We start from the raw sequence: 19,641 nt of genomic DNA, 5'->3' as shown, positions 1-19,641 counted from the left end.
CGGGACGTGGCTTCCCCCCGGCAGAAGCGCCGGGCTGCGGTGCCCCCGCCATCTCACTGCACTGCCCAGAAAGGGGGTTGCGGTTGGTTGTTTTTTGGGGTTGCGTTTGGTTTGGGTTTTGCCGTTTGGTGCGGGCATCGGACTGTAGAGATTTTCTTCGGCGGAATTACGATATGGACAAGCAGACCTGTTCTATGGTTTTGGAATTAAGTTGACCAGACATCAAGTCTTTTACTTGTAGAAGGAACATCCAGGATTTTTGTGCCAGAAAACTGCAGAGAGCCAAAGCTGACTAGTTGTAGTTCATCTTGTGTTTTGTACTAAAGCTGCAGATGCAGCAACAATTGAACTCACATAAATATTTAGGTGCAGCATGAAATTCAGTGTTCTGTTCCAAGATCAGTTGTTTCTAATCGATTCTCCAATTTCATTTCATAGTACTGACTGAGACTGAACTGCAATGCGTTATTTTAAATTGCGGAGAGGTAGTTGGGGAGGGGGAAATTTTCTGCAGCTGCGTAAGTTGTCGTCTGTGCCTGCAGAAACAGGAGGTGAGCATAGTGAGACACAAGTCAAATGTTTAAACTAAGTCTGCTTAGTCTTTCCACATTTATATGTGACTGATGTATTTTTATAAATCAGATGTGTACAAAAGTCTACAGTGTTGCATTCCAGTTACTGATTTCTTAAATGCAGAGTATTTTTTACATTTGTTTTTCTTGACTGTTACTTGTGTAAAAGCTTCTAGCCCTGGTCTAGACTAGAAAAAAGGTGGTTATTTTTTTCAAGCTTTGTAACACAAAATAGCTAACTCTTAAGTGCTGCTTATTGAATCCTCTATAGTAGGTTCTATCCTCAGAAATGTTTGCTGACAGTGCTGCTGTATACTCGGTTCTTGTGGAGGTTGCTTTTTTGTAAACGGCCTCTTCCTGATCCAGGGAAGGCCAGAGGTATTTCCATGGAGAAAACTGTAAAGGCTCTGCATCAAAATTAGGTGAGTGGATTTCATGTGTGCTTTTGGCATTTACATGTTATCTTAGCTAAGGATATATTTTTGGGAATGCAACATCTGATAGGAAATTATTTACCCAAATGTTTGAAAAATTTTCAGTGATGGTCTAAAACCGCTGACAATGAGTCATTTCATTCTCCAGCTAAGCTGGCAGACAATTTAGATTTTTTTTCTCTCAATTTCTAGTTTTTATAACTTAGGAAAACCATTTCCCCATGGACAAGACACCACAGTTCTTCAGGAGATCTTTGAGTATTTGTGACATTCAGTCCTCAGCCAGAAAATTTTCAGAGTGTTGATAACAAACAGGTGGTTCTCCTATGTGTAAAGTAAAGCTATTCTCGCCCAAGTTTATTTTGGATGCAGACAGACACAGGAAGAATCTGAGCTTGAAAGGTGACACTTTTCATGATGTTGTTAGTCTAAAATACAGTGTTTCACAATAGAAATTAAAATTTAATGATTGCTGCAGCCATGTGTACATTGGTAAGCACCCAATATTGTATCCACTAGTTTTTGTTAACAGACCGTCACTGCCTTGAGTGGTTGTGCTGTTAGAACATCAACTTCATGCTGTAAATTTTACTGCCACATAGTGCTTATTAATATAATACCTTATTCTTTTTAAGACTCAGCAGAAACTTGTCATAAGGTTAGACTCTATGCAGGCAATTTAATATATTGTTTGTGAGTTCTGATATTTAAAACCCAAAGTCTATTCTCTATGGAGATACGTGTTTAGTTTCTTGTGTGACTAATGGTCAGTGAGTCACCATGTTAAAAGGTTGGTTTTCAGTCTGTCCTAACTGTTTTGACAAGCGTATCCATCACAAAGCTCTGAATAGAGAAATAAGTAAATGAAAGTTGTGAATAACTATCAGACGCGCTTTTTTGTTTGTTTGTTTGTTTGTGGTCAATGTTGATTGACGTTGATTTATCAACTACTTTTGTAGTAGAGTTGATACCCTAGAGGTTGATCGTTACAATGGATTAATACGGAGCTAGTTATAAATTTCTGCATTTTCTGTAGGTGGAATTTCCATACAGTGCTTGGTGAGGGCTGTTGTAAGAGCTCTAAAGTTTTTGTAAAAGCTGAACAGTCTTGATGTATGGTTCAGACTGTGGCCAATATTTAATTGAGAGGTGAAATGATACCCGTTTCATTCTGATTCAGTGTGTTAACACTGTAAGGATGTACTGACCTTTGCAAACATGCACTTCATTTTAATATTTTTTCACAAGCATAATGCTCCATTTTCTTTCCAAACCTTCCAAATACCTGCAAATATCTGTACTAATAAATTATCGTAAAACCCCTGTGAGCTCCACCCTGAATTGAAGGTAAGCTTTTCTTAGCAGGGTGTGGATATGTAAAAATGCTGAAATGTTCTAAATTTCTGGTGCCCACACTAGTTCTGAATAAGTAGTTAATGAAAAATGAGAAGTAGTGGGGTAAGGGAATATCATGAATGAAACCTAAACACTTAACCTCGGTTTTTCTTCCTTCTGAAGCTAGCACTCACAGCTGGCCATTAAACATTTTTTACTATATTAATCATCATCTGTTATCCTCCACTTCTGGCATTGTCAAATAACTTACATTCTTTTTCTTGCTCCCTCACTCTTGTCATTCCTTGGAACTGTACACCATTAAGGGCTAGGGAGATTTTGACAAGGAGACTTCAAGGATTGTGCGAGTGAGTATCCGTGTATATCTGATGTGCTGCCCTATCATTGGAAGAACCGTAATAGGTAAATAAATTGTTAGCTTCAAAAAGCCAGGTCCTGGAGAACTGCTGTAACTTGTCACACGAGGGAGCTGGTTCCCTGCTCAGAACCCTCTGACCTGAACAGTGCCTTCAGCTGTACAGCAAGAGCCTGCCTAGGCAGCGCTTCTGCCTGCGCCCGGGCACCGGCAGCATCTCCCTCCACGTTGAGATCAGTGTCCAGTTTGTCTCGGGGACAAAACTGGCACAAGGCAAGGTGATTCAGCAGCCTGCGTCCTCCCTGCCAGATTGCCCTCAGAGGACTCAAGTGTGATGCCTTCTCCTTTGCTTAATGATTTCATGAGCTCTGCAAAAGCAATTAAAAGCAATTTAAGACAATTTTGGGAAAATGTGTGGTTCCTCCTTTTTTTTTATTGCTGAGGTACACATGAGATCAAAGTAATACATGATTTATAGGGTCTAGAGAGTTTAGTGGATGATTAATTTTTATTTTTTAACAGAAACTTTCATGATGGTCCCGCAGCAAAACCAGACTGCTAACAGCTTTAAAATAAATGGCTCTGGCTTAAGATAGGCTTGTGCATTACAGTTCTTGCAGCAACATCTATGGCTGTAGTCTGTAGGTGAACTATTTGCCTCAAATGGTAGTTTGTATATCAGCAACAAAGGTGTTGCTGTAACTGCATGTGGCAAGAAGTTTATCTCAAATCCATGGTTGCAGTATCTTTTTTTGGGATAAGATGCTCAGCAATGCTCTGTTTTGCACAAGTACCTACACAACATGATGAGAGGGGGAGAGAAGAAATGAGAATGACTTCTTAGCAACCTGCAGATGTGAGCAATACAGCTCTGCCTGAGATGCATGGGCTGCTACTGCACCAAAGTCCTTAATCTGAAATGTACATACAGTTTAAGCCCCTTGGTAAACAGTTAGTTGTTACTCTGTTACTCTGGAAGGGACCTGTAAAAAGTGCAGTAGTCCTGTCAGTCTGTCTTACTCCCTGGATACTGGCTCCTGCGTTCATGCAGTGATGAGGCTTGAGAAATAATGGTTACCTCAGGCTGGAATATTTATTCACTGGTATGTGACACTGCTTGTGAGGCACGTAGATGTCAAGCCCATGTTTAATAGCTTCCTACTGAAAAATAAAACACTGTCACTGGAGAAACTTTATATGAGCTGGCACAGGCAGGATGCAGGAACAACCACAAAGCCATGGATGAAATGCAGAGTAAATTTATTCTTCCCTTGAGGTCCAGGGGGTCTCTGCAGCAGCACCTGGGCAGACACATGCAATGGGCACACTGGCACCACCGGAGCTCAGTCCTTGCTAGCCAGAAAGAGGTGAAGCAGGAAAAGATCTTGAACCTGCTGCTGTCGCTCGTGTATGTCAGGGGTTTTGCAGGTGTACTTTTCCACTGTGCTTTGATCTTTCCCACAGTAGGGCAGGAATCCCAAGGATGAGGTGCCTCTGAGTTTCTCAAAGGCCTATGTTATTAAGTGCAGTCATTCTACCCGTCAGGCACACAAAGCTAAACAACTAAGTGTGACATGTGGGTTTTGGCACCCCAGCTGCAAGTCACTTGAGCATGTTTACAATCCTCCTTGCCAATCTTTCCTTGTATTCTCACGAACTTTGTACAGCACCATGTGCTTGTGCATCTGCATTTCATGTTTTGGTGTAGGATTTGAGTTGGCAGAGTGTTTCCAAGATGTACTGTATATGTCTCATTGTTCTGCACTGAGACCAGCTTTATGGAATGAGCTCAGGAACTTGACTCCCTATGCTGACTGGGAAGCTTCATCCTCTGAGCTGGCCTCCTGCCTCAGATGGATAGGGTGATACCTGTTCAGTGCCCACCTATAAAGTAAGTTGGAATCAATGTTACAGTTACTGTTTTTCAGTTTGAAAGACTATTTGAATCCACCGATATAAGATGAAGATCTGTTAATAAAATGATATAACTGTTTTCCAGTGGTGGGGAAAACGATGACGACTCTGACCAGAACTGGAAACCACCAGAAAATGACCTGATCCAGAAGTTAGTAGCACAGATTGAATATTACTTCTCAGACGAGAACCTTGAGAAAGATGCCTTCCTTCTAAAGCATGTGAGAAGAAATAAGATGGGCTATGTCAGTGTTAAACTCCTTACTTCTTTTAAGAAGGTAAGCTAACTTTTTAAGACTTGAAATGCCTGTGCAAGCTTGATGAATCTAAAAGCATCAGGAGAGATGAGATGAAAATAACTTACTTTATAGAGGTAGTTTACAGTCTTCCAATTTATCTGCCTTTCTCAGGGGTTGATTCAGTTTTGATGTGATGGTTAGGTTTGTTCTCATTCAGAACTTTAATTGCTGAACTTGTTCATGATTGGCTAGGGAAATCATGGGCTTTTAAGCAACTAAGCTTCTAAATTATCATTATGGGAGAGAGTAGAGCATAGGAAATGGGACATTCGATAAAAATTAATTTCTAGATTCATGAGTAGCTAAGTAATCCTGGTAAAGTTACTTTCCTGTTTCTGAGAAAGGATGGTGAATCTGACCTTTGCAAAATATATGGAGATCCAAAAATTTAGTGGAAGGTATCTGATAACTGAAGTCACTTAAAAGTGAGGTGGTGTGGTGGTTTGGTTTTTTTGATTTTTTTTTTTTTTTTTTTACATTAGAAACTCGTATGTACATAACTGTATGTAACTGATTTCTAAACCTACATTAGAAACACTTTGTCAAGATTTTAAATCTGACAGTTTTGCAGAGCTATTCAGTCTAGAAGTTAAGGCACTCCCAGTTTCTTCAGACAGATTATGCCAATAACAGATAAATTCTTAAAAACGCTCCTTGGAAATGGAAAAGTCTGGGTTTTTTTTAACTGAGATTTCTGAGGGAGCAAATACCAGTTCAATGAAATGAAGTCTTAAACTTGGAAAAACTACTCATTTGGCAAATGTAACAAAATCCACAGAACATGCATTTTGGTCATGGTTCAGACCTAAATATGGAATGACCAAATAATCACTTGAGGAGGCTTTAAAATAAAGTAATGACTTTCAGTTTGAGATTCAGTGTCAGTTCCTATTTTCAGTAGATTCAGCCGAACAGGAGCTCACTGATGCCCATTATAGCAGGAAAACTGTTTACTTTTTCACTCAAGTCTGCTCCAGGAAACTTAAATCCAGGTTTCTGTTTGTAGACTAGAGCCTGCATCTGCCTTGCACTTTCTGTAATGAGTTTGAGTGGGTTTGACCTGTGTCTGTCTTCAAGGTGAAACACCTTACCCGTGACTGGAGAACCACAGCCTATGCACTGAAGTACTCGGACATTCTTGATCTCAATGATGATAACAGAAAAGTTAGAAGAAATACTCCAGTTCCAGTGTTTCCAAGTGAAAACCTCCCTACCAGGATGTTACTGGTGTATGACATCCACATGATTTCTGAGCTACAGGTTCTTAACAATCAACAAGAAAATGGATGCACACAAGAAAGGATAATGGAGCATCTCCTCAAAGCCTTTGCAACTTTTGGTGCAATTTCATCAGTTCGTATTCTCAAGCCTGGTAGGGATCTACCACTTGATATCAGGAGGGTCAGCAATCAGTACACCCAGCTGGGAACTCAGGAATGCGCAGTTATAGAATTTGAAGAAGTAGATGCTGCCATACATGCTCATGACTTCATGTGTGCTGAAAAGAAAGAGAGCGGCATGAAAGTTGTACTAATAGGCATGAAACCTCCAAAGAAAAAAGTTCCTAAAGACAAAACCCGTGATGAAGATACCAGCAAAAGTCTTAAGAAGACTAAATCCCTTAATAAAAGAGTTGAGGAACTTCAGTTTGTTGGTGATGAATCTTCAGCAAATAGCTCTTCTGACCCAGAGAGTAATCCTACATCACCACTGTCAGGACGCAAAAGTACTGCAAAAAATACTACAAGTAATTTGAGTCCCGTCATACACCCAAACAACCATTTGAGTCCTAATGTGTCACCCAGATCAAGTCCTTGGAACAGCCCATCTTCACTAAGAAAAGTAACCAAAAGGTCTCCGCTGGCTGAAGACAGCAAGCTTAACCCAAGCACTAGCCCTGAAATTCCAAGGAAATGTACAGATTATTCCTCGGATAGCAGTATCACTCCTTCTGGTAGCCCCTGGGTACAGAGGAGAAAAGATAAAACTGTTACCCAAGAGGAAACTCCTGTCAGTAGCCCCATGTTGGCTCGGAAAATACAAAATGCAGATGGTCTGCCTATAGGGGTGCTGCGGCTGCCTAAAGGTCCCGATGGCACTAAAGGATTCCACAGTGGATGTGAAAGAAGAGTGAATAAACTGTTCTTTAAAAACAAGCTCACAAGTCAGTCAACTGCTTTCAGTCAAGCCTGGTGAAAAATTAATCACTAGAGTGACTGAGCTAAGTCAGTATTTAAAAGATTTTGTATTCATATAGAGACTTTATCATTTGTATATTCTCCACAGAAGCACAGAACAGTTGAGGTTGGAAGGCGTCTCTGGAGATTGTCTGGTCCACCTCCTTTGCTCAGGCAGGGTCCACTACAGCAGGTCACTTTGGGTTTGGAATAGCTGTGGGGATAGAGACTCCCCAGCCCTGTCTGGGCAACGTGTTACCACATCCAACCACCTGCACAGCAAGAAGTGCTTCCTTGTGTTCAGGTGGCATTTCCTGTGTTTCAGTTTGTGCCCCTTCTGTTACTGGCTGTTGCTGAGAAGAGCCTAGATCTATCTTCTTTACCCCTTCCCATCAGATATTTAAAAACATTGATGAGATTCCCACCCTGAGCGTTCTCTTCTCCAGTCAGCCCCAGCTCTCTAGGCCTCTCATATGAGAGATGCTACAGTTTCTGAATCATTTTATGCACGTATCATCTAATGCAATGCCCTTATCTGCACTGTTATTTTTAAAAATGTATTAGTTTGAAATGCTGTTGTGGTTTAAACCTGGCCGACAGCCAAACACCACACGGCTTCTGGCTCACCTTCTCCCACCCTGGGGAAGGGGGCAAAGAATTAGAGAGGTGAAGGGAAGGAGACTCACAGGTTGAGAAAAAAACCAATTTTAATAACTGAAATAAAGTAAGTTTTAAATAACTATTATAATAGAAAATACCAAATGAGTAATGCACAGTGCACTTGCTCACCACCTGCCCATTCCCAGCTAGTGATCCCCGAGAAGAGAGAATCCTGAAACCACAATCCCAGGAGAGTGAGCGAGCTTCCCAGCTGACTTTAATCTCTGTGCTTATCATGACGTTGTGTGATCTGGAATATTCCACGGGCCAGTGTGGGTCTGTTGCTCTGGCTGTGCTCCATCCCAGCTGCTTGTGCACCTGCACACTAGCAGGACAGGGGAAGTTGATAAGTCCTTGATTTCTTAGCAACTGAAAACATCAGTTTATTATCAACATTCTTCTCATACCAAACCCCCTACTGAATCCAAAACACAGCACTATTCTTGTTACTAAGAAGAAAATGTTAGCTCTGTCCCAGCTGAAACCAGGACAAATGTCTAAATATAGAAACAGGTATATAAACCGTTTGTGCAACTACGTTATTTTTCAAAGCTACGCTCCTGAAGAGCAGTGTGTAAATACCTACAGTTGTGGTTGTATTATGACAGGGTGTGATATGTGACCAGCCTAATTGCAGGGCAGAGAGGTTTTGAAGCTTTCTTGTGTTTGTCTCAAAAAGTACATTGAGAAACTTATGCTACAGTTAGCAGTTGCTCTCTGCTTGCATACATCTCCAAAGAAAACATTTAGTCGAACCAAAGTGTATATTTTCATGTAATGTGAACAGATTCTGAGCATTGGAGACTGTTCTGTATGTGTTCTCTCATATAATCAGATGGAAATAAAAGTATTAACTCAGTCTAGATTTGTTTACTTCAGAAATGTTAGGCTGCAACTGAATAGATACTTAATCCACTTAAATCATAAATATGAAATTCTAGAAATAGTTACTTGAAATTTCAACCATGTTCAGGGGAAAAAACGTCCTCTGCCCCATTACTGATGCTGTGGTGATGCTTCACTCCAACACCATGTCAGAGGTGGTTTTATATATATATAAACTGAACAATGGTTTTCTCACTGCTGACTCTGAATTTAACAAGCAAAGTCAGCAAGAAGCACTTAACTATAATCCTACCTGAATCCAAAGAAGGAACTTCTGCAGTTTTACTTATAAAAGTTATCCTCCTGAAAAAAAGTAGTGAGGTTTCAGCCTCTAATGTACAACTTGGGAACTGTACATTGACAGAGTTCTAATCAGATGATGAGTCTGCATTCCAGGGCTTCTCCACATCATTTCCAGCTTTCATTTCTGCTCTAAGGTAACACTTCTGTGGTGTAAATAAGTGCAGTTAGAAAACAATGTGCAGAAATTCCCCAGTTTGCGTTATCGTTCTGTAGCCACCCAAATATATGCCTGGTTCTTTTACTTCACACAAATGGAGTCCTCCAAATCACCTCCTGACTTCCAATACCAGCTGAGACGCCATTAAGACTGTGAAACATGAAGCAGTGGGGTTTTTTGAATCGGCAGCATATCTGCAAGTATCTTAAGTGACAGGGTAACGACACAGTCTTCAGAGGAGTGGTGCTGTAACTCTAGACTCCTTATAACAGTAGTACACTTCACCAATAACCAGGGAAGTGGGTTTTCTTAATTACAAAACTATGCAGCAGCCACGTGTCATCAAGTACAGGGGGGCAGTACTACAGCTGATGCAAGGCAGTAATTTGAAGACACACAGAAGTCAATTAAGTGGAAATATTGAGAACTGTATGTTACAGTGATAATGCAACTTGACCAAACAACACAAGAGAATGGGATCAGCGAAACTATTTGGAAAGTAATTTAAAATACTGCTTATAAATAAAAAGCCATCATGAGGTCTTATTCTGAGTTCAGATTAAGAATATATAAAATCAGTTTTGTTTCACCTAATTTTCCTCCTATCTCTAAGAAGGATCTTTTCTGCTTGGAAAATGTTCTGTGGAAACCTTGGGTAGCCACACAGACATACCAACTTTGCTACCCTTCCCCCTTCCTTTTTCTCCCCCCCTCTTTCATTTCTTACTGCCATTTTGGGGCCAGAACAACTATTTCCTGCTGATTTTATTCAAAAAGACCAAAATAGAAGTCATGAACAGCTTTTGTGTCGTTGTGCTGATGTTCAGCATTCCTTGATGAGCTCAGAACGTTTGTTTGTTTGATTAATCAATGTAAAAACATTCTAGGTGCAAAACACCTCTCTGGGTGCTTCCTGCCCTCGGCAGCAGTATCTAGCAGCAAAGCGTGTTGCAGGCCCATGTTGCTATGGATGTCGGTACCTCCGTGTCAAGAGGCCGGAGGCGCAGAGACCCGCGGAGCAAACTGCGTCCGCACCCCGGGGGCTGTGGGAGCACAGGGAGGGCCGCCAGGGACCCGCCCGCAGCAGGGCAGACATGCTGCTCACACCCCCCTTGAAGTAGCGATTTCAAAAACACAGAGGTTGAAGCTATTTTTATTGCTTTTCATTTTTTTCTTTTTTTTTTTTTTTTTAACAAAAACCAAACATCCTAGAAAGCATTTTAAGAATTAGACCATTTCCCCGAAGTAGCGCAGAGTTTATGCTGGCATTCAAGATTCTTAACTTTGTCTAAAACAGCAGCAGTGCCGAGAGCATGGACAGGCACCGCCACACACATCACACAATCCACAGCAGGCTTCTGCCGAAGCCGGGCACCGATAAAAACAGATGCAATCTTTAATTCCTTTGGGACAAATATTTATTTCTCCCTGAGTTTGCCTTCAATCAATCGCTCAAAGCTTCTGTTTAAAAACTACAAAGCCCAAATATACACACACCATACAGACTGCTTGGTGTAATGGTGCTAACAGAGGCATTTCAGCCCCTAACAGCTGTGCCTTTATTTTGTTCCAATTCTCAAATGTTTGCAGTGTGATGATATATTTCAACTAAATATTTTTTTCAAACGTCCTATCAGCTGGAGAGAAACCACATGATGGCACATTTGGAATTTTAGTCACTGGTTGAGCACCTTTCTCAATCACAAAAGAACGTTTAGTTGTGTCCTTTATTAGTGGGGCTCATTCCACTCATCTTCGTTTTGCAGTGGCACAGTTTATGGGCTGGGTTTATAAACCTAAAGTCTGAAAAAAGCCAGAGACTTTGGTAAAAAATGCTTATTAACAAAGCTAATACAGCCAAGCTGTTTAGAACAACAGTGTGATTAATCAAACAGAGTTGGCTTCAGTTTACACCACTGTTCCCTCAGATTTGATTTTACTACACTTGAAGCAAAGATATAGTTGATCGATTCATAAGAAAGATCCCACATCTGTGATCGAGTCAGATTAAATGTTTTTGCAACCAGCTCATATTCTTGCGACAGATCTGTTGCAAAGACGCCTTTATCATCAGTCTGGAGTTAAATTGAAAAAAAAAAAAAAGTTTAAATTAATTCTTCTACATCAAAAAGAGTTTTTTCTACACATTACAAACCAGTTTTATCTTGCTGTTTCACATTTTATTCCCTGGTTCTTTCATCTGTTGGTAATTATTTCATACCTTATTTGCCCTATTTTCACTCAAAATTAGTTATTCAAACATACAAGAAAAAGTGATGTCACAATTTATCAAGGAACTAGGATTTCCTATTAAAATTTCTAGAAAGACGGCTATCAAATGATGCATACATTCAAGTTATGTCGGTATGTGCAGGTCTCCTTATTCCTCTTCTCCCTTTGCTCAGCTCTGGGAACTAGAGCATACTCTGTATTCCTACACCTTTGGGGAAGAAACTCTCTCACCCTCCACACTTCGTGTCAACTAGAACGATCTCTTGATACTGACGGCATCTCTTGATACTAGGCTGGCATCAAAAAAGTATGTTCAAAAGCCATCTAAAGTTTATTCATCTAAGAGGAGTGAGTTAGGATTATTGCAGGGTTAATGAGATTATCCATCTGCAACTCAGAGCCCACATGTCCCCACAGAGAAGAACACTAACTACATCCTCTTGAATTTAAGACACTGCAGTATCTGGTTTTATAGGCCTTTATGGGTAAGCTGCTTTCTTACGTGACTTCATTGGTTATAGACTTGTCACAATTGAAAAATCTCAGAAATAAACTCTAGCCATGAGTTATTTTTCACCTAATACAGAGTTCAAACTCAGTAATTTACACAATAAAGGCTCAAGGCTTAGTTGAGTAACAAGCACAATGCTCTTAGATATACACACCCTCAGACAGGGCTACAAATTATAGGGGTTTAACAGGATGATAGTAAAATCTTGCCAATGCCAGCAAAAGTACTTGGCACTTCAACATTTCAGGACCTTAATTAGCTGTCAAGAGAACTCAAGAACTCTCATCATACACCATAAATCCCCAGGTAAGCATGAGCTTACATTGGACCAGTATGTTTACAAAAAAATCTGTCAGTATGCAAACAGTTAAGATCATTGCACGTATAGCTGATTGTCTCTACAGAAGAAAAGGGCTTGCTTTACAATAAACCCAAGAGAAATAGTAAAAATTCCCATTTGTATTGCAAGCATTTCTCAAATAGAACATTATGAAGCAAATGAACTCTTATCCCAGCCAAAACCAGCACCGATTTCCTATAAGCAGATGATTTGCCGCAAGGTCAGAAACTGTAAGTCAGCTCTGATCCATAGAATGAGATATACTTCTCCAATTTCACATTAGTTTGGCTCTTTGTCTAAATACATGGTTAAAATCAAAAAACTCACACAAAGCACTGCAGGGTGGCCCATGTTGTACCAGTATCCAAAATGGTGTTTGTCACAGGAAGGCACTGTCTGAGTTTTGATGTTTGATGTCATGCAAAGTTCTAAGGGAAAATAAAGAAGAAATAAGGCTATGTATCAAGACATGTTTTTGACGCATTGACTTATTTCTGTTCCTGAATGAAAATTAAAATTGGCTAGTGTTGTTTCCTCGATTTTCTATGCGTCAAATATCTGGTAGTATCTTCTAAGGAAAGTTTGGTAATCAATTTCTCCTCAACTACTGGCTGGGTATAAAATTTAGGGAGCTTGCAAAGCAGATACAGAAACACCACACAGCCTTGTACAGTAACTAAAAGTTAGTTTTGTTTGATCTAGTTTTGTTTTCATCCAAGACATCGGTTGTGGTCTGCTGCCATAAATATGTCAAAACCCACAAAAGCGTTACCAGTGTACTGTTACAGGCAATTCTTCCCCTGCCATGATTTTCCAAGTCACCTCTGGTCAAAGACAAACCAGAGTTCCTAGGATCAGCAGTATGTATGATATTCTGAAATCTAAACATCACCAAGTAATTTTCTCAACATTTTTCATACCAATAGGTATATGATTCTGTCGAACAAGTGGCACTAACTCTTCTGAACCTGCTGTTGCAGAGTTGAGAAACGTTCCATGTCCAATTCTGTCAGGAGGCAGGCCCAGCAGAATTTTGGTCTCCTCTTCTTGATTTGGAATCTAGAGAGGATATATTTTACATTCTATCAAGGCAGCATAAAACAGTACATGAAATAATCACAACGGACTTCAAGTTCTAGTTTCATAGCGTATCTTATCCAAAAGAAAGTGTTAGTGAGACTAAATATCTGCATTTGTACCCTGTAAAGAAAGAAGTAGTCCCTGAAAGTGACTCAACTTGCAATTACAAACCAAAGAAGCCATAATCCTTAACTAGTACATAAAGATGATTGTTTGCTATTTGCAGTTCCAAAGTACTTCCAGTTGGAGGCCTCAAATCAGCTCTGTATGCTTCAGTTTCAAAACCACCCTGCCAGGAAGGCCTTCAATGCCTGTTTGATGCAGGGGTTAAAAAAAAAAAAAAAGGTGCATGAAGAACTTAAACTGCAAGAGGCCAAAACCAAAGAAACAGAAAAATAAAACAAAGCCAAAAGACCACTGAGACATTAAGAAATAAATTTTCAGAGAAGCATGCAAGAGTATCCTGCAAAAGCCTCCTTAATGAAATAAAACTCAAGTACAAATAGGCCTGTGACATCATTTATGATGCTTAATTTCCCAAAGAAATAAAAATACTTTCAGTATTTATCAGACTTGTCACAAGTAAACATCAGCCACTTCAACAGACTGCATGGAGAAGCCCAGCCCTTTCTACTGATATAACAGAACTCCTCATGAAAATGTGCCAATTTTGCTATACATGACCTCTGACAAAATACCAGGAAGAAAACAGTGGATCTCTTAGAATATTACTAATTTTCAATTTCACACCTAACCCCCCGATACAGTACAGTATGAAATATCTGAACAGTTCTGATTCAAAAGAGATTGTTGAAGATATCTCCTTGTTTTCTTCTCTCATCAAAATGCCCCAAACCATTACTACTTCAGCCTGAAGTTCAAGACACACAGAAGTTAATCAGTTTCATCAAGATTTTTATAAAATGGGATGTACAGAGAAGGACCAAAATAAAGAAAACTTTAACCTCTGAAAGGTGCAATGCCAGCTTCAGACCTGCTTTCTTTGCTTCTGAGAGTGGTTCCAAAAAATCTTGACCATGTCCTGCCTTGAAGACAGAAACACATCACCATTCTACAGCTTGTTTTACAGAACTCCTCTTATAACAATAACTAAGCAATATCAAAATACTTAATTCAAATACAGTTACACTGAATTATTTTTCCTTTCCCATTCAGTTTTAAATGCAGCAAGTCACATAACGTTCTGCAGTATGGGCACAATTTAGACAAATTGGTCAAAGGTCAGTAGTGCAGACAGTGCCCAACACAGACAAGCCAACTGGCTCAATTTTTATATCCTTTCTACAACTATCACCTAGAACTATTTGGTTTCAACTTGACAGCTATCCTCAAACATTTTTTCTTTCTTAATTTGGTGCATCTAAACAATATTTAAACTAGCATCAACTTGCAGTATTATTTAACATGCCTCAACCCAGTCAATCTGACTGGGACAATTCAGTAACAGACATCTCCCAAATAAACACTATTTTTCAGCAGCTCTGTTTTCAGTGTCATGTATTAATCTGTTGATTCTTTGTTAAGAGTATCTGTCTTTTACAGCAATAGGGATTAACGGATTATGAGCAATCCATTCAAACTAGCCACAAACATCAAACAAAAACTTATAAGAACAAAGTATGATCAGAACTGCTTGCTGTTACCCAACATTTGATGTCTATCTTCAAGAACAGACCAAAATAAAACAAAAACTTACGGTGGGATCACCACTGAGGTCAAGTCCTACTACAACCCCATCAGTGGAAAGAAGGAACTCTTCAGCAAGTTTAACAGTCTGCTTAGCAACTGCTGGGCCACTTCTTCTGTTTATTGCTATTAACAATCTAGGATGGAAATGTACGTATTAAGTTAAATACAAGCTGTAATACAGGAGACCAGTAAATCTGATACCAACAAAAATGGCACTTCATATCCTTCACAGCTGAGTATAAAGAGTATTTGTATAGGCAACTGTTCAAGGAAGGAAGGTACCAAAGTGCAGAGGGACACAAATGAGATGAATAGGTGGTTGGCCTGTGAAATGCAGTAGCCCCAGTGAGGGGGCTGGCAGGGAACAACACGCTGCTCATTTGCTGCCTGCACTATCAGGCAAGCAACCTGTCCGAGGTGCACACATGAAGAATGAGAATTCTTCAGCTTCCACAAAATCTCACACAGGTTGCTACTGAGAGTATAAAAGACAGGCAAATTGAGGGCCTCCAGGCAACCACTGACACCTGAAACTTTTCTGCCTGGTGGGACTACCTCTCCTTCTACAGCTGTTGAACAACCTCCTGTTGCTTCTACAGCTAATCAAGCAAAATCTTCACAATGAATCTAGGCTGTGAAAAACGAGTCTTGAATGCAATTGCAGCCAAAAGCACTGCTTTTCCTGAAAATGCTGCAGAGAATGGACAGTCTTAGAGCTGAAAAGCTTTACCCAGTTTTATTCTTTGTCAGTAAAAAGGAAGATAAAAATCCAGGTTTCCATATGAATTACCTGTTTCCATTCCATGTAATCTAGTCTAAACATCATTTTGTCTCCTACATGGATGGTTTGTAAACCCCTCTGCAAATGACTGAGCACGAGACTACACAAAACCTTGAAACAGAGGAACTCCATGTACTTTATTTACCTTACGTCTATATCCAAGCCTTCTTCTTTACACTGCTTTATACCCTCAAGTACAGTTTCAACATACATCCTTTTGGTCATACCTACAAACACATGCATACATTTGGAATAAACATATTTGAATTAATGTATTATGTTGCAGAGTCAGCTCTCCAGCCTCATAAGTTTCACTTTACACCTTTGATTTTAGTCCACAGTCTTCTATATAGTTCTAATTCTGTTTATAAACATAGCTTTGCTTTGAAGCATACATTTGAATTAAGCCTCCTCCTAAGCATCTAGAAGAAAGAAAATAACAGTGTGAACCAGAGAGTAGTAACAGGACTTCTCTCATGTGTTTCTATTAAACCACATCTAAAATAAAAAAAGTAACAAAAATAAAATATATCAGCTATTAAAAATATTAGCAGACTCAGATGTCAAACTAAAGCAAATAACCCAAATTCTTGGGTAGTAGAGTTATAACCAACACATTTTTGTGCTCAAAAGTCTAATAGCAAAGTGACATGCTTTTGCATCGTTAAATCTTTGCTTTTATATTTAAAGTATAGTTTTATTGAACCTACTAAATCTGACTTTACTTGTTATTAACATAGTCTTAGCTAAGTTTGATAATACATCAGACTTACAAATTAAAACCCAGAACAGACTGTACCTGTAGACTTTTCTTCTCTAGGAGTGCTCCTCAGTTCCAGATACTTGACACCATCAGCAGCAAATTCTTTAATAACATCTTTAGTTATCTGATTAAGAAACAGCGTATTCATCATCATGAAAGTAATGCTTATAATTTGATATATTTTCCTTTACAACTAAAAGACCCAATTACTTTTTGGTGTGAAACGCAAAATTCTCAGGCCCTACATGTTTTTAGTGCTCTCCATCTCTGGGAATACTACCCCACAGAGGGTACCTTCAGCTCCCTCAGTGGTACTAAAGAGAGTTCAGGCAAAAGAGAATTTCCTTGTCTGAACAAAGAATACCCTTCAACTGGTGCAGTCATAACCCCTTTCACAGCTACTGTACCCTTCTGTAAGTTTAACAGGCTGCCTAAAAGCCCTTTACAGGTGGAAAGAAGAGGACACTACACCACTTTCTGCTTCCTATTTTGATCACACAACAATTCTCCTTGACAGTTTTGTAACTTACAGTGAACAAACGGCAATTCTATTTCTGTAGTTTTGCTACGTAATGCACCAAAGAAGCAGCAGACTGCAGTAAATCAAAGCTTTTGTAACAATAAACAGACTCCACATTTTTCAGACATTACCAGTCCAAGCATCCAAGTGGTGGTAATGACCACCATATTGGAAGCTCACTGCTTTCACAAAAACTGAAAGTTATGTAAAATTCCGTGTTTCCAAATTGATGTGTTTTACAATAATAATTCTGACCTGCAATTGAAGAGACCATTGTTGATATTGTTACTGGGAATCCAATGGTGTTAGTCCAACTAACTCTGTGTGCACTGCTTGCTTGTTTTAAGCAAACTTTTAATTGACTTACCAGTAAAATATCTTCAGTCCTAGTGGTGATCTGATAGATGATCTGAAACATCTGAAAACATCTAAAATAAAAAGGTAAAAAATTGAGCAAACGACAAATGGTAAAATGAGTATTAAAAAAAAAAAATCTACATTTTGAAAACATGTACTATGTTCAATAACCAGCCTGTAGCTTAAATCACAAAGACCATCTGAATGATGATTTCTGATTTTAGATGCTAACAATACATTTGCAAGAGAAATTATTACCACCACAAAGCTTTCTGAAGCACAAAGGAAAACTTTTGTTCCAAAAAAGGAAACTATACATGTCAATTTTCTCTGAAGAGCACGTTATGTGAAAGTTTTCAATCCTTTAAAAAGGGAACTGATACAAGATTTCCATTTAGTTTGCAAACATCTAAGAAGTTATTCTATAGAAGTTATTTTATAGATACAAGCATCAAAAAATCTAGCAGAATGTATTGTAATTACAACTTGAGTATGTATATTCTGCAGTGTATAAGGCCATACATTTTTGGTTTTAACATAATTAAGAGACACTCGGTAAATGTTCACACACACACACACATATACTCACTCATCTAAGGTTCTTTTTTTTCCTTTGTCAATCACAGTCATCCCATTCTGGATCTGAAGGTACGGCTTCTGGGCCATAAGTTTCTTCATAGTGGCAGAACTGATACAGCCATTCAAATGAGCATGAAGCTCCTAGAGGAAAAAAAAATCCTATGGATTTGTGTGCAGTGAAAAGGATGGCTTCTACATCTTGTTTGTATTACTGTTCTTGTATCCTACATTACTGTTTCACTCTGAATTTGAAAATAAAACAAGTTATTTCTGTGTTTGGCTAATAATTGTTTCCTCATGATTTTGCATGCACCAGTGCACCTGAGCCTGTCCTATTTGTTTCTTCCCCCTTGGGCTGCTGTTAGAGCTGATCTCAGTGGGAGCGCAGCGGCCCGGGAAGGAGCTCTCCAGTTGATTGCTGGAGCACTGCACTTCGAGGTGAGGAGGAAGCAAACAGCTGCCTCAGTATTAAGAAAAGTATAATAAGGATTTGAGAACTCCTTCCACATCCACTGCAAGATAAATGTATGTGTACATTGTTTGAAACCAGCAACACCTGTATATCCACGCACCTTTCCTTTTTTCATACCTTGTAGTTTTAACTCACAACAGATATCCAGCAAGACACAACCTTCTACCCATTAATGGCAACTGGGATCACTGCCCTCCTTTGTCCAAGACTGCTTTCTGCCTGGCTTTCTCTTGACAACTTGCCTTTGGGGTCCAAATCCATGATCTTCAGCTCCACTCCTCACTTCACCTTTGCTCCTTATTAAGATCTATTGGCTCCTGACATATGGAACAGGTCCCTAGTGCTCTCTTAACTCATTCACAATGTATCCACAAAGCATCTGCTTTGTTACTTGCCCTCTCGCCCCCGGGGAACACATCCCTTCTCACTGGGAGAAGAAAAACTGAAGAAATATTTCTTCAAGGTTTTGAGTGGAAACCATGTTGAAACTGTAACTCCACAAAATTAAACTAATTAAATCTTGAAGAAGTATTCTATTTCAGACTCCTATTTTAAAGTATTAAATTCACAGGCAGAGGAAAAGGAGTCAGATTACCTGAAACTGTAAGGGTGCACAACTCCAACTGAACGCCAGGAGCTATGGCTGCTGCTGGAAACCAAGCCAGACATGCTACTGGCACTAAATTAATTTTTTCATAGTCTTACAAGTGAAATACCTCATAGAATTCAGTTAGACACTCGACATAAACGCTGAAAAACATCTTATTGAAAAGGAGCACGAGAACACACGGGTGGTGTAACGTGACGTGGTTTGGGCTGTGCCGCTGCGCATCCCCTGGGTGAGCACTCCGCGGGAGTACGTGCCGCTCGCTGCTTCGCGGCCAGAACGGGAACACCGATAAAACCGCAGTAACACGTCCCCAGCGATAGCCCAGATCCGCTACAAGGAAGGCACACCCTTCGGGACGTGGGAAAAATAAGCGTTATCTGAGACAGACTGCTTGGGCTAGCCGGGGGGAAGCGGGGCCAAGGAAGAAAATAAAGATCACGCTCAACTGATTTAATTGGAAGAAGATTAGACACTAAGAACTGCAAGCCAGCTGCACAGGCCAACACCTCCCGCCTTCCCCCGTGGGATAAAGGACCTCAGCAGAGCGGCTGGGCCGCCGCCGCCCGCCTCAGCC

General features: G+C 39.8%; 2 protein-coding genes across 2 annotated transcripts; one reads left to right on the top strand and one right to left on the bottom strand.

Annotated features, from left to right (window-relative positions):
* The first annotated feature begins 4,794 nt into the window (after window positions 1-4,794).
* On the top strand, window positions 4,795-8,630 carry LARP6 (La ribonucleoprotein domain family member 6). Its single transcript, XM_026856329.1, has 2 exons — window positions 4,795-4,909; window positions 5,937-8,630. Exon 2 carries the CDS (start codon window positions 6,149-6,151, stop codon window positions 7,124-7,126), a length of 978 nt encoding a protein of 325 aa, XP_026712130.1. The 5' UTR covers window positions 4,795-4,909; window positions 5,937-6,148; the 3' UTR covers window positions 7,127-8,630.
* A 2,105-nt stretch (window positions 8,631-10,735) lies between these two features.
* ADAL (adenosine deaminase like) lies at window positions 10,736-18,964 on the bottom strand. The gene is made up of 9 exons (XM_026856336.1): window positions 17,996-18,964; window positions 17,417-17,477; window positions 16,566-16,653; window positions 15,912-15,993; window positions 14,993-15,119; window positions 14,241-14,321; window positions 13,116-13,254; window positions 12,523-12,623; window positions 10,736-11,187 (listed from the first exon to the last, which is right to left on the bottom strand). Exons 1-9 carry the CDS (start codon window positions 18,082-18,084, stop codon window positions 10,996-10,998), a joined length of 960 nt encoding a protein of 319 aa, XP_026712137.1. The 5' UTR covers window positions 18,085-18,964; the 3' UTR covers window positions 10,736-10,995.
* Between the last annotated feature and the right edge of the window lie 677 nt (window positions 18,965-19,641).

This window comes from Athene cunicularia (genome assembly GCF_003259725.1).
Source record: "Athene cunicularia isolate RWA chromosome 10 unlocalized genomic scaffold, athCun1 chr10_part1, whole genome shotgun sequence".
Lineage (NCBI taxonomy): Eukaryota > Metazoa > Chordata > Aves > Strigiformes > Strigidae > Athene > Athene cunicularia.
This window is presented reverse-complemented; position numbering and strand designations above follow the sequence as displayed.